This window comes from Anarhichas minor, unplaced genomic scaffold (genome assembly GCF_050575085.1).
Source record: "Anarhichas minor isolate MPS153535 unplaced genomic scaffold, ASM5057508v1 ptg000011l, whole genome shotgun sequence".
Lineage (NCBI taxonomy): Eukaryota > Metazoa > Chordata > Actinopteri > Perciformes > Anarhichadidae > Anarhichas > Anarhichas minor.
The window spans coordinates 13,291,578-13,306,384 of NW_027466457.1; the positions used below are offsets into that span (position 1 = coordinate 13,291,578).

General features: G+C 40.7%; 2 protein-coding genes across 5 annotated transcripts; one reads left to right on the plus strand and one right to left on the minus strand.

The window, feature by feature from the left end:
• The first annotated feature begins 2,581 nt into the window (after positions 1-2,581).
• skic8 (SKI8 subunit of superkiller complex) lies at positions 2,582-14,081 on the plus strand. Of its 2 annotated transcripts, none has more exons than XM_076089500.1 (12): positions 2,582-2,683; positions 3,099-3,157; positions 3,269-3,296; positions 4,125-4,230; positions 4,484-4,656; positions 5,455-5,603; positions 5,862-5,955; positions 6,217-6,310; positions 6,533-6,625; positions 7,004-7,082; positions 7,842-8,001; positions 9,094-14,081. In XM_076089500.1, the coding sequence occupies exons 2-11, from the start codon at positions 3,146-3,148 to the stop codon at positions 7,929-7,931; spliced, it is 918 nt and encodes a 305-aa protein (XP_075945615.1). In that variant the 5' UTR covers positions 2,582-2,683; positions 3,099-3,145; the 3' UTR covers positions 7,932-8,001; positions 9,094-14,081. The 2 variants fall into 2 exon arrangements, with proteins under 2 accessions (XP_075945615.1, XP_075945616.1); XM_076089501.1 differs by having other exon boundaries at positions 9,951-14,081.
• On the minus strand, positions 8,648-13,469 carry slc25a44a (solute carrier family 25 member 44a). 3 transcript variants are annotated; one of them, XM_076089498.1, is made up of 4 exons: positions 13,184-13,452; positions 11,288-11,995; positions 11,073-11,200; positions 8,648-10,411 (listed from the first exon to the last, which is right to left on the minus strand). In XM_076089498.1, the coding sequence occupies exons 2-4, from the start codon at positions 11,919-11,921 to the stop codon at positions 10,220-10,222; spliced, it is 954 nt and encodes a 317-aa protein (XP_075945613.1). In that variant the 5' UTR covers positions 11,922-11,995; positions 13,184-13,452; the 3' UTR covers positions 8,648-10,219. The 3 variants fall into 3 exon arrangements, 2 of the variants coding, with proteins under 2 accessions (XP_075945613.1, XP_075945614.1); XR_012953409.1 differs by having other exon boundaries at positions 10,273-10,411; positions 11,073-11,195; positions 13,184-13,468; XM_076089499.1 differs by lacking the exon at positions 8,648-10,411 and having other exon boundaries at positions 11,044-11,195; positions 13,184-13,469.
• Positions 14,082-14,807: the final 726 nt, after the last annotated feature.

Below are 14,807 nucleotides of genomic sequence, written 5' to 3' on the forward strand. Positions count from 1 at the left end.
GAGCAGGGTCGTCCTTCAATCAGAGGATCGGAGGTTCAATTCCCCGTCTTCGCTAGCGAGACACTTAACCCCAAATGTGTGTTTATGAATGGTTAGTTAGAATCCTGATGGGCAGGTGGCACCTTGCATGGTAGCAGCTGCCATCAGTGTATACAGTAGATGCATGTGAATGTTGAACACGTGTTAAAGTGCTTCGAGTGGTCGGAAGACTATAAAAGCGTTACACAAGTCCAAGTCCATTTGGTCATTGATTTGTACAAGTCATTGAAGAGCAGGCAGCTAAATGAAGACAAACACTATTTCTGTCCCTTTTTGTATTCACCTTCACTGTCCTCAACTCATCTCTATGTCCACAGAGATAACGGCAAGAAAGGGAAAATTATCAAAATGATTTTAGAGGAAGTTGACAATTACTACACTACTTAAACCAGGAGCATGGCATCAACACCCAAACACAACTGGTCAGAGATTTTATAATCAACTCTACTAGATTCAAACATTTCCCAAATGTTATATTTAAGTGTTGGATCAGAAATAGTTTCCACAGGACGGATTTAAATGACTCAAAACCTCTTAGAAACAGACACCTCAGCTTAAAAGTTCCACTTCTTTTAATATCTCCAAAGTTTCCATTGACACAGTGCACCAAGACTGAATCCCATAATCAGGCTGGACTGATAATTTAAAAGCCAAAAGTAGTAAAAGGATGATTACATCAGGAGCGAGCATTTTTAAAGACCTCTTGCAGTTATATTTAATTATTGCGTCAATCTGTGCTTAAAGAACAGAGCAGAGACAAAGAGGCACTTTTATACATCTAAAGAATATTAGAAATATGAGACGTATCCAAAAGTTTGTGCGGGACGAAGCTTTGATTCTGAATTTCTACCAGTTTTCTCAATCTTTATCTCGATATTACTATAAATATATCCATTTATACTCTATGTTTTCAATCAAAAAGAAGCATTTAATATTTAGTTTTTGTCTTTAGGCAAAAATAGACTACAGTAATACCTCAATATACAAACAGAATGATTCGATAGATAGAGAGAGAGAGAGATTTGATATTGTTCTGCTCTCAAAGCACTTTATTTTGTCATCTCAAAAGATAATGACAACAGACGTCCTGCTCCTTTCCTCTCCCTTCAGCATGCTGCAGCTAATGCCATTACGCTGGCTTCATTATTATTTCCCTGAATATAACAAATTAATCACTTGGCTGAAAATAGCTTCGTTACCTGCAGGACCAATAAAAAGGAAAAATACAAGTACATGTACAATTTTGATGGTTGAGGTTAACTTGACATCTTCAGTGTTCATATAATTGCTTTTGGAGATTAATTTTCCTCCCTATAGCATGGATGAAAAAGTACAATAACATTACTGAAGATGTTGATACAACAGCCTTTGGAACAAGCATGTAAAGATTTAGAAAGAAGTCAGTCCATGATGGGTAATGGGTGGTGTATGTGATCGATAAAAACAAGTCAGAAATTTATTCCAATTTGGATCCTATGATCCAACCTTCTCATGAGTCTTGTCCACAGTATGTAACCGATGTATTTATTTATATATTACAATTTTGAGTTTGTTCAAGAGTTGTTATTTTTTAACTAGATTTTTTTGAAAGACTGTGGATGTTTGACTGTTGAGTATAAGTGATGGGTCGTTATGTCTTGATCTGCCAACACTAAAAATATATTATTTTTTTTATTTGGGGTTTAATGAGGGTTTTAGCATCTTGTGACTGTTTACTGGTATTTTTAAAGACTTTTCCGTCCTATACAAGAATAAATCGCTCTGGGTGAGATGCTGAGTCTGTAACACAAACACTGCTCTAAATAGGACATCTCTCATCTTCTTCACTCAGGCTGTCAGGAGATTCACACTGATGTCCTTTCTCTATAACACAACTGCCCATTTCAGCTTTACTTCAGGAGTTATTTCAAACACACCGGCTGTATTTGCTTTTCTCCACTTGGAATAATTCTCTTAAAACTTTATCTTGACAACTGTTTTTGAGTGTGTGGAGCTCAGACTGCTGCTGCACCAACTGTCAAAATATTGGAATATTTTTCACCCAACTCATCTGGCCCAGGTTTGCCTTTCTCTCTGCACAACAGAGGTTTTACTAAAGTCAAAATATTAATCGTGAGCCGCTGCAAAAATCAGTTTCTAAAATCACTTATTTATCCACAAGCTGTAAGTTTGGGTAGAAATATGTATAATATGATTAATTCCATACAACTACATTTAAATTGGGCTATCAATGAAACACTTAGTTAAACAATTGGGAATATTGTGGGTTTATCTACACAATAATATTTCCAGTACTCTGTCCCACTGTTGTCAGAGAAAAAATTACAGAAATGCTTAAATCATAATGATTGCTTTATTAGTTAAAACACCTATTCGATTTTAAATTATGTTTATTTAATGTATTTATATGTTTTTACATGTAATTAATAATGCCAAATACTGTATATTTTTCAACTCCAGTAATTGCTTTTATCTCCACAGCAGCGCTGGGGGTGATGGTGCAATTCGGGCGTTATTCGCCAACCGTTTTGAAACAAACGAAGAAGAACGAAAGCGGAAGTTACGCCGAAGCTGTCATGGCGTCTCATATGTAAATCGCCGAGTTTCAAAAATTGAATAAAACATCTTATTAGGAGATTTAAAGGTATGTGAGCGCATTTTACATCATAGTTAAATACCCTATCGTGAAAATAGATAGTCCGTTAAACTGGGTGATCACGTGATATTCTGGTAGTTGTTATTACAGCAAACTGCACTTTGTTGTCGCGCTAACCTGCAATGATAGCCGCTGCTAGTCACAGCTAGCTCAGGTTAGCCGTGGTAGTTTAGCAGCTTTTTCTTCTGCAAATACACAAATATTGTGCTGTTAACCTTACGTTTAATTTGGTATTTATTTGGCTGTTTTCCCATTAACTCTGGCAGCTCTACACATTTAAGCTGTTGACCATAAGCTGTGTGTTTCAAGGCAGCAAAACTAATGTTAGCTAATGAAAACTAAGTTATTTTAAATGAACATGTCCTGCTTTGTCAAAGCTAACACACTTTACGTTTGTTTTCAGGTTAACGTGAGGTAATCTAACCGACTCAAACTCCCAGGACCAAGAAAATGAGCACTCAAGTAAGCAACCAATTTAAATAGTCTCACATTTACAGTCAATATATTGCTCACTTTATTTGTTTCCTGAGTGAAACACCTCAAATACTTACTAGACATGTGTTTTGATTTCAGTACAGTATTCTTTTCAAGCAAGAACACGGTGAGTAACCGCATGCATAAACAGATCTCCCTCTATAACTGTCATACATTGTCATAGAGCTCCACTGTTCCCCAAAATCTATTAAAAACAAATCAGTGAGCCGCACAGATGTGCTGGGTGACATGCTGCTTCATAACCATGAACACTGACATTTATTTTAAGTCAATCCCACATTCACCATCCCGCTGTAAAGACTCACTAGAGAACCAAATGTGTGCTAATGAGAGAGAACTTCATGAGTTCCAGCAAGGCATTTTGCCGTAACAGAAGCTTAGAGCATAAAAGACAATGAGCAATAAATGAAATAAGTGTGATAACTTAACATGTAGCTGCATGTGAAATGCTGTGCAGTGATAGTAAAGTAGTGAGGTGCACATAATGCAAGTAGTGCAAATAGTATACTGTTGAGTTGTAGCGCAGTAATGGATAAGATAATTAAAAGATGTTGAAAGGTGCATGAGGTCAGTGTGAGGGTGTTTGTATCAGTATTGGTCCGTTAGAGGGAAGCACAAGGCTTCACCTCCCAACCTCCCTGTCCAGACACAGAGGGGGACTAGTTGTATAGAGAGAGAGCAGCTGGCACACTAATGCACAATTAACTCCTTTTTGAGTAACGTATGCTTAAAAAACTTGATGAAAAATTACACTTTATGTTCATGCTTAGAGCTGAGGACAACAGATAATCTGGGGAAAGTCAGATAGTATTGAGAGACGTGCTAACAAATGATTGGTTTTGGTGTTTTCATTGGATTTGTCGACCATAATAACCGCCCCGCATGTTTCAGGTGTTAAACATCACTTGTAATCACACTGTCATGTTTGTTTCAGCACACGATGACGCTATCTGGACAGCAGCGTGGGGTAAAAGTGAGTCGGATGGGTCAGAAACCATCATCACCGGCTCACTAGACGATATGGTGAAAGTCTGGAAATGGTGAATGTTTTTTTGCACAATATTGTATTTGTGTTTTGTCTCTTTTTGTTCTCTCTATATTCACCAGACACAAACATCCTTTACAGTTTTCACATCATGGCTGTACAGATTTTGTCCACTTGTTGTTGAACTGTAGATGTTACATTTCTTTCGTCTGAGCACTTTTAAGAACTAGTTGTCTGTGTTGGCCTAAAAGTTGAGTTTGAGTTTATTTGACTTGACGTGACCGAATAGTCTCTCACTGTTCCTGCAGGTCAGATGAGAAGCTGGAGCTGCAGTGGACTCTGGAGGGCCACCAGCTGGGTGTGGTGTCAGTGGACATCAGTCACAACGGAGCCATCGCCGCCTCCAGCTCCCTCGATGCTCACATCCGTGTCTGGGACCTCGATTCTGGGAAACAGATCAAGTCCATGGACGCCGGACCAGGTATGACTGGACCTCAGAGCATCAGGAACATTTTAAAATGACTTTGTATTGGGTGGTGTGATAGCGTGATGAGTAGAGAGAGCATGCTTCCCTCAGCTCTATATCTGACATCTGAACTAAATGAACATTTTATTTTCTCTGAGATTTTGAATAAGAGAGCTTTTGTCTTCTGTGTAATTTAAATTCATGATCCTTGTGGTTGTGCTTGTTACCTTTTTTACTGTTTAGCACACAGCACCGGAATGAGTCCACTACATGGGAATAGTCACTGAGTTTAGTATAAAAACCAACCTGCAGGGGATGACAGCTTGTCTGCTCTGCTGTGTAGCACAGCGAGCTTGTTTTATTTTTTACTCTCAACCCCACACACACAAATGTCTCTGTTGTTGTGTATCTTGAACCAAGCTGTAATTCATCGAATGTCATGTCACCTCCCATTAGTGACACTCCAGTCCACTCAGTGGTTGGTCTGGGTCACTGGACTGGAGACCTTTTTCTTTCCTCTCTTGGGACGTCGTGTATTTTAGTACATTTTGAATCTTCAGGAGTAAGTCCTGTTAATGTGAAACCTTTGTTTTGTGGATTTACGTTATAATATTTGGCTTGTTGGCTAAAGATTGACATTACAATACAACTGACAATACAGTAGGTAGACACATTAAAAAGACATTTTAACAGAAAAGACACATGGCATTAATTCGGTTGTGTTTGCTGCATTATTAGAATAAACATGTCCTTGAAAAGAATAAGTATAATATGCTCAGCCTTCCCTCTCTATCTTTCTGCTCTCCTCTCTAGTTGACGCTTGGTCGCTCGCCTTCTCCCCAGACTCCAAACACATTGCCACAGGAAGCCACCACGGCAAGGTCAACATCTTCGGTGTGGACAGCGGCAAGAAGGAATATTCTCTGGACACTCGAGGGAAATTCATCTTGAGCATAGCTTACGTAAGGAGCCATAAATTGTCCTGTTGGCCGGCTGGGTGGTGGCTCTACTGGGTGGTGACCTCACTGTCTCGTCTTCACAGTAACTCATCTTGATTTGTGTTTCCCCTTCTTTTAACTTGGTTAAGTCTTTCTCTCCAGCTCCAATGCTTATTTTTAAAGGCTTTTAGAACTAGCAATAGCTCATCCAGTCTCATGTCTAATTTTTGGAAGCTGTCTTTAGAATCGATAACATTGGTTTTCTTCTGTTTTGCCTCTCAGAGCCCTGATGGAAAATATTTGGCCAGCGGAGCCATCGATGGAATCATCAACATCTTCGACATCGCCACTGGAAAGCTACTCCACACACTGGAAGGTAGGTTCAAATATTAATATATATATATTAATTAACAACGTCCACCACAATGTTCTAGATGTCAAGGTGTTCAGATTGCTTGTTTTGTTTGACTAAAAGTTAGATGCATAATTATAATAAACAGAGAAAGCAGCAAATACTCAGATTCGCACAAGCTGGAAGATGTTTAGCCACTAAAATGTGTTTTCTTTTCATCAGTTAATTGATCAACCACCTTTCAGACCTCAGTGAGGAAGCTAAATAAGTCTCCTCTCTCTTCAGGTCACGCCATGCCCATCAGATCCCTCACTTTCTCCCCCGACTCCCAGCTCCTGGTCACAGCCTCCGACGACGGCTACATCAAAATATATGACGTGTGAGTTTGTGGATGCTGAGGAGTTTGTGAATGAACTGTATTCTGTGCCAGAGATGCTCAGAGATACACAGTAATATATAGACACACACACACACACACACACACACACACACCGCACAAGGGAGGAGAAGGACGCACCAGTGTTCCAGAAGTGACAAACACAAAAACAGTATAGAAGGAAAAAGGGTGTTTTGTTTTTAACTTTCAGCTATTGTTTTACAGGCAACATGCCAACCTGGCCGCCACACTGAGTGGACACGGAGCGTGGGTTCTTAATGTGGCTTTCTCTCCAGATAACACCCACTTCGTCTCAAGGTAAAAATCAAACACCACAGGGAACTTCAGGTTGCCACATAACACAGGATTACGTTTTATAAAACCTGCATGTCTGCAACAATACATTTTACCACCAGAAGAAAATATGGATAGACCTGAAACAGACCACGCTGTTGTAAATACATTCTAATCTATAATGTAAAGCATCTGTTTTTGACTGTCGGTGTATATTAGCAGCCGTCTGCTCTCCCAAGCTTTCACTCTCATCCTGTGAAACCGTTTGTCAGCTGAGGCTGTTTTTCCAGACAAAGTTTCCAGTTCACACTGGCAAAATAAACTGAGCAGGTCAGCCAGACAACACAACGTTTGACTTTTAAACTGTTAAAAACAAGTCCTCTCTCCTGTGCTACCCTTCAGCTCGTCTGACAAGAGTGTGAAGGTTTGGGACGCCGGCTCCAGAGCGTGTATCAACACTTTCTTCGACCATCAAGACCAGGTGACAAAGAGAACCCGGCGCATCCTCGCGGAACGCGTTTATAATCCGATTCAAAGGGAGAAAATGCATCTGCTGATGTGTTGGGGTGGGGGGGGAATCAATACGGCCAATGTCACGGAGTGGCCCCTCACATGACCCTTCTCTGACGTCTCAGCTCGGGCTAAACCAATAAACCCTGCTGTCATTAGATCCCTGGTTGCAGACGCCTGTGGGGAGGCTCATCTGTTCTCCAAATTAAATATCACGGCTCCTCAGAGATCACAGGCAGCTGACCGCTCTATTGTTTTTGTGTGTCATCATGAAATGAAAATCTTCAGGGACAATTTGCAGCCAATTAATTGTTCAGCTTGGCTTTGTTCTTCTGTTTAGAGCATTTTTGTAGCCCTTGTTAGCTTAAGTCTCAGCTTTCTGCACCACTTGGTGAGGTGTTTGTAAAAAGCATCTGTAACGGCTCCAGTTTTAACTAGTATACCTGCTTGGTTTGTGCTTTAACTGACTTACTCTTCTTCAGTCTTAATGCAGCTGGACAGTAACGGAACAAACTGTATAATAATAATAACATAGAAAAACATCATTGTAAACTTTTGAGGATCCAGTCGGTCAAAGGGTTAATTTCTCCAAGCAAGGACATTTATTCCCTTTTTTTAAAAATAGCTGAATGCATAATATTTAATATGTGGACACTTTTGTGATTGTGGAATATCACTTTTCATGTCACTTGAATCCCATTATCTGTGCTTCTGCTCCTGTTTTGTTCAGGTGTGGAGTGTAAAGTACAACAGCAAAGGCTCAAAGATCATCTCGGCCGGAGACGACCGCGCCATCCACATCTACGACTGTCCCATGTGATGATGGTGCTGTACGGGCGGAAGGGGAGAGGAGCTACACAGCTGTTTATCAAATCATGGAGTTGAAGTCGGTAATTGGGGGAGGGAGGGAGGCGAACTGTAAATGTGATGGGGGGGGTTTGCACTGGCCCACTACGGTCAAATAAAAGGGTTGTTTTTGTACTCTTGTTTCGATTGTATTGTTTTAGTTTTTGGGCTGAACGTTTGTTATTTATCATTCAATAATTTGATTTGGATTGCATTTAATTGTATATTGAATATCTTGAGGTTTCAGATCAATTCAGTGCTTTGGTAACAAAAGATCATCAAATATGGCTTTATACTTGGATCTACAATCAGTTAAAAATATATATATTTTTTCCTTTACGATGAAGTAAAACTTTATTTATCTTGCGTTTTTCTTCTTTTCGGTCTTCGTGCACATTTTTATCCATTTACTTAAATTTCTGACTTGATAACCAACGGCTTTACTACTTGCCATTTGTCAGTTTTGTGGCAATACTTTGCCACAATACTTTGGGATCTAGTAAATTAAAAAGATTGTGGCAAAGGCATTGAGGAAATGTAAGCTTAGAGGGAGCTTTGTTTCATCAGTGTTGGAGGTGAGGTAGTGCTCCCTCCGGTGGCCCAGCAGGTGAACTGCAGCCTCATAATGAACCGATTCTAAACTACTAAACAAAGACATTTTTATAAAGTACATACACTCAAACTAGTTGCAGTGATTCAGAATTATTTATTACTTTTCATCGAAGGTACACAAGTTTAAATCGCATCAAACTGCACGTTTAACAATTCTTTGCTGTCGCACACACTGCAGGTAGTCGGTAAATACACGCGGAGCACTTCCACCACATCGGCAAAGGTCCTTTTCAGACATAATCGCATCAGTTCAGAAACTGATCCATCAAACTGAAGAGTGCTGTTTGCATAAGATTTCATTTTATAAAAGGAGGAGCAGAGTGTGTCAACCCTCACTGAGATGTGTTTTCTGGCAGTAATCACATCCAAGTATGGCCTCGTTGATGTACCTCGCACTCTTTAAGTGACTGAAATCTGAAGGCAACTTTAGGAGTTGAGTTGTGTCTGCGGGTGTCTTTGCTCTGCCTGTGTGTCCGCTTTAAGCAAACAATGGCACCTGTGGTTTTTGTTCTGTAACCAAACAGTTGGCGATGTGATCCCCAGACATCCGAGCGCTGTAAATAATGTACAGAACACAACTGGAAAATCCCCACCTCTTGTTCAGCGATCTGATCCCAGGCCTGTAACGTTACCTCTATTCTCTCGATCTACACTTTGTTTTGTATATTCCATTTACACAGACAAAAAGAAGCAGAAACACCCGCCTAGAACGTTGATAAGTTGATAAGTTGATCACTTGTGTTCTAGTGACTTCACAGACAGCTGGTAAATAAAGCTACATTTATTACAGAAAGCCTTTCGGTTACAAAGACCTGCATTGCAGAAACTGCATTGCTCTCATTAAATAAGTCGTATTCTTACTTGATTTATGCCTAAACTAAGGTGAGATTCTGAGCAGACGTTTCTCACCTCTGCACAAAGTTTCACTGGAATGCACACAGATATCAAGCTTTTCTGCTCTACAAATGCTCAAAAAGGGCAAAGACGTCATTTGTGTCTCAAGAATTTGGCACATTAAAAAGTCATTAGACTGACCTTGTTGCAAATTATCTTGAAAAAAAAAACATGTGATTTACTGCGGAGTAACTATTTATAATTTTAAAAAAAACCTGAACCCAGCTGGATTGTGAACGTAAAAGCTGCATCAAGTGCTCACAAGCTTAGGCTGCCTCTGTGCCATGACACAGGAAAACAAAAAGAGGCATTAAAGAAACACAATGTTAAAGAAACACAATGGTGCAGTCATTCCATAATGGTCAAATATACAGTATAGGTGGTAATAATCATAGGAGCCTTGAGTTATCCACTGCTCTTTTTTTAAAAGGCAAATTTATAGCAAAATGCAGAACATTGTTTTCACTTATATCTTAATGTTTTACAGAAACCGTTTAGCAAAAACAAGGCTAGTAGAAATGGGTCTGACAACCAGAAAAAGACGCGGTAATACCACCTGTACCTCCCACCATGTGCACTCTACTGCCACAAACCTGTATTAAAACACCACAGATCTACAAAGGTGTGTGGAAAGCAGCTACACAGGTGAGCGGTCACCCCGAGGCTGGACACAGATCTGGGTTGTTATCTCTAGTTCCTGCCCGGCTGTGAGGAGGTGAAGCCCGGTGCGAGGCCGTCCTGGTTCCCTCTGGCCCTTCACCAGTGTCTGGAGTCCACGAGATCAGCTCGCAGACTCAGTCTCTTCAGAGTCTCGTATCCCACCACGATGAGCACCGACGTGGGCAGGGAGGCAATGATGCGGGCGGACAACCCTTTGGTCATCGCCCTGGCGCCCTCCTCTGCCAGCAGCTGCTTGAAGGTCTCCCTAACGGACGACCGTCCCTCCACCTTCAACAGACAGAACATCTGTTAAATCACCTTTGATTTGCAATCGCATTTTATCTTGATTTGTATTGAAGACCATGAAAACTAAATCTTACCAAAAAGTCATTTTATTTTACTGAGGAATATTGTGTGATACGATCACAAGCTCAGGAACAGCTACTAAATAGACTTCATGGTAAGATTGTTTTGTCAACGTCTACAATGAACTTTCAATCCTGATGCAACATAGACGTTTGAGTTTTTACAATGCGAAGTAACAAAAACCGTTACGGGCTTAGTTCCGTATGTATAAGCACTGAATGAAACAGAGTGATGTGTATGTATACAAGAGCAACTAAAAACCAGTAGCGTCTACAAACACATCAGCTGACCAGCAAGCCTGTTGTTGCACTGCAATCAAGAGCAAGTTGAGGAACTGTTGAGTAACGTTAGGAACTAAAGGAAGTGAAGCAACAGAGAGAACCAGCTGACTCCAGCTGTATTTGGTGTTGTCCAATGCAGATATGATAGACTTGATGTGACCACAGCAAAGTAATAACATAATAATTAAATGTTAAATTTATTTGTATCCCCCACCCTCTCAAATCCTGTCAAAGCCTTAAATGTAAATACATATGGAATGTCAGCTTTTATGTGGCGCACAATGGTGTCTTTCAGGGTTTACCTGTACTCTTGCACGAACAACATCCATGGGGTTGGTGATGGTGGAGGCGGTTGCTGCTGCCATTGGTCCGGCCAAAGCCTGCAGAAGTAGATGGGGACACTCACTTGGCGCCAACAAGGACAGCTGCCCTGGGAACACAAAAGGATATATAAAACATGCATGTAGCAGCTAAGAACAGCTACTGTAAACCACAACTAACAAGAGTGTTGACCTACCTGTATAAAAATGATAAAAAGGCCACCACAGTGCACTGTTCGGGATGTACGTGAGAAGCGACGCCACGTAGCCCCTGTAAAATCCCTTGAAACCATCGGCTGCAAATATCTGCACCGTGATGTCACGGGTCTGCCCGAAAGTCAGTCTGCGCTTAGTTGTTGCGAGCATCGTTTTGGGTTTGGCCTTGAAGCGAGTCAGGTGCTCCCCCTGTCCTTGCATCATCAAGTGCTGGGACACCACGTCTATCGGCACCGTGATGGTCTGGGCCACCAGGGAAGCTGCCCCTCCAGCCACCACCGACTTCACCGTGTTACTGGGCGAGTACTGGTGCACATACCTGCGCACCAGTTCATAGGTGGTGATATAAGCCTGTCCTGAGACCAGGGTGAACGTATTGACCATGAAGCCACGGTAGAGGCCTCGCACACCCTCCGCTCGCAGGATCTTGCAGAAAGCATCAACGGTGCCGGAGTAGAGGGCCTTCCCCTTCTGCACCTGGAGCCGAGTGCGGATGAGGCTGGCCGGGTAGACGGTGGCCCTGGTGGTCAGGGTCATGAACACACCCAGGGAGTAGAACTTCCTCTTGTCCAGGTCCTCCCATTCGATAATTCGGATCGCACCTTTCTGCTGCATGGTGCCGGCTAGAGCAGCGCTGCACCCCTAAAGCCACGCATCTCCAGTCATCAGCCCTCCAACTGCCATCACACCTGTAAACAAGAGTACAGCTCTGTGATCAGATGTAAGCACCTGCTGGGTTCACTAAAAGATTCATTCTTTCTTTCAGAATTTGGACTGGTCCCAGGACGGCTGTCAAGATTGGCATTGCATTGCAATACCAGATAACACACTAAATCAGTCTATGTGTAACAATACAGGGCTCTCGCACAATAAATAGCTTAAATAAGGCTGCAACTAATACTTATCTCAGTTATTAATTAATCTGCCATTTATTTATTTAATTGATCAATCAGTCGGTCTATAAAATGTCAGAATATACGAGTAAGAAAATACACGCTGAAAATGTATGCTGATTTTGTCAGAATACCAGCACAAAAACCCAAATGAATGTTGATATATTACTGTTTTTACTACATACAGACTTCCTCAATCAATCTCAACTCTGTTATGTGACCTTGTATTTCGTGGACCATCACAATAAACCAGGTCCACTTCTCTCTCCTACTCTTTGAATCAATGAACTGTGCAGGCTAATTTGCACCTCGGACACTAAGTCCTTGTGTTTACATAATGCAAAACATTATATATTATACAAATACCCACGAGGGTATTTGAAAAACAGCATACCTGAGCTCTCAGTTCATTAAAGCATTCAACAAATATACGCAGAATCAATTCAATGACAAGCTGCATCAGACTAGGGGAGTTGTTGCGTTTATTTAATTGTAATATTTAAAAGGGTCAAAGCCGGACGGACCTGAATGCCTCCCTGTGTAATCATGTAAACAGTCACAGCTGTTCGCCTCAGGCTGCGATACATGCTAACGTTACACACTACATATATAATACCTAACGTTACGTTCATGGTTATGCAAAAGCACAGGACAAAGAGGAGAAGTTTGACTGCATGGACTAGCTTTGCTAATGAAAAGGTACAGTTTCTGTGCTGCTGGTATTCAAAGCCAGTGTGACCGACTCTTTATCCGCGTCTAACGTTACATCTTTAACTACACATTAATAAGCAGGCACCGTTTCGTAACACTGCCATGTGAAAGTCCAATCAGCCATTTTTGTTGTTGTCGTCTTTTACAGCGGTTGGTGAAGGTGGAGAAAAAAAGGGAAGCACGTGCAATGTCACCCAGTGTACTCGCGCTAACACGAGAGTTACGCACAGTGCAAGAAATAAGCCCGAGATTTAACGACCCGATTAAATTTACCTGTTGGTCGGATCATGTAGCTCTGGTTCACCTTCCGCCTCCTGTTCGCTGCTTTGTTGTTAAACTCTTGCGGCCTGCAGCGCTACACGGTGGGTCATGTCTTCCGTAACAAACAAAGTGAAAGGTGAAAGGTCATGGGTTGTGTTTCACTGCAAGCGGTTTGTTATTGGCATAACAAACTTTTCCTTGCTTAAAAAAAAGTATGAAAATAGTTTCCACTTGCAGGTGATCGCTGTAACTGTTATGATTAACGCTGTTATGTTGAGTTACTTTAAGAGCTCTCTAGGAAGCAGTGTTCCAGTGGATGTGTCTGGGGCTTTTATTGTGAAGGATAAGACGGAAGACGGAAAAGAGTAAAGAGGTTCTTGTGGAGTGTATGAAAAGGAAATAAAGTGGTTGCCATCTTGCTGCAGACTACGGAGCCCCGTGTTATTGTTTTATTATTATTATAAGGTATAGGCGCAACATAACGCTCGGCTACATTAGCAGGTTAGCGGGTTGTTTATTAATGTGTCAATGATGATGATGCCTTCAGGGCGCGATGCAAGTGTAGGAATCTCAATGAGCACGCACAGCCAATGAGCAAACAAAGCTTAAAATGGCTTTATACCTGGAGCAAGTGCTCAGATCATATACTAAGATAAAAGTAAGAATAACAAAATATAATAACACTTTATTACAAGTAAAATCCATGCATTCAAATTGTAAAAATATGAAGCACTATAAGCAAAACTGTTCACTAATTTGTATGCTAGTTATATAGTTAAATCTGGTGAACTCTATTTCTTTTTTATTTGTTTTTTTGTGTTTTTCTTATGTACCAAAATGGGAGTACAAACTGCATTTTGTTGTGCAACCTTGTGTTGTACAATGACAATAAATGAAACCTTGAACCTTGCATGATTATTCATTAACTGATCATAGATTGTGTATTCTAAATCTCAACAGTTCTATTAGTAACTACAGCAGTCAGATAAATGGAGTGAAGTAACAAGTACAATATGTCTCTATAAAAAGTATGTGTATGTTATTACCGGTAGGACTACTAGTTGAAAATGTGTATTGTAGTGCAAACAATTCGGTAAATGTATATAGTTACATTCCAACACTGATATTTGGAGATTAAATTTAGATTATATATTCATCTTTATCTCTGATCAAGAGCACTTGAATGCGGCACAGGAGGTGCCCTGAACGCAGTACAGAGTCGCATCCGTACTGTCACGTGGGACCTTTACCACTGCACTTTTTTTAAAGTCACACAACACAGTACAGACATGTTCACAAATAACTTCATGTATGTGTGTGAAAACTATGCCAGACGTTTTTGAATAACCACCCCATTATTTTTGACTTGACAAGGATTTTACATCTATTTTCTTGTTTATCTTATTTATTTTTCTGGAGGCTATAAATCCAAATGTCAAAATCTCACAGGTGCCTAAATACCATATACAATTCAGAGAATGAAAAGGATATTTAATACCCTACTATGGGCTTTGTGCAAAGCAAGGTGATCACTTTACTTTTTTAAAATTTATTTTATTTTATTTTTTACTTTTGCCCAATTCCAATTGGAATCGGAATTGGAATTGACGTGCTCTGTCAGTAGTTAACGAATGGG

Excerpts from the sequence above, each read along its gene's own strand:
- skic8 (XM_076089500.1), top strand. Across the intron at positions 4,231-4,483 it reads ATGGTGAAAGTCTGGAAATG|GTCAGATGAGAAGCTGGAGC; the intron begins GTGAATGTTTTT and ends CTGTTCCTGCAG. Across the intron at positions 4,657-5,454 it reads GTCCATGGACGCCGGACCAG|TTGACGCTTGGTCGCTCGCC; the intron begins GTATGACTGGAC and ends TCTCCTCTCTAG.
- slc25a44a (XM_076089498.1), bottom strand. The coding sequence starts at position 11,921 with ATGCAGCAGAAAGGTGCGATCCGAATTATCGAATGGGAGGACCTGGAC. Across the intron at positions 11,201-11,287 it reads TTTTTATCATTTTTATACAG|GGCAGCTGTCCTTGTTGGCG; the intron begins GTAGGTCAACAC and ends TTGTGTTCCCAG. Across the intron at positions 10,412-11,072 it reads TTGTTCGTGCAAGAGTACAG|GTGGAGGGACGGTCGTCCGT; the intron begins GTAAACCCTGAA and ends TGTCTGTTGAAG.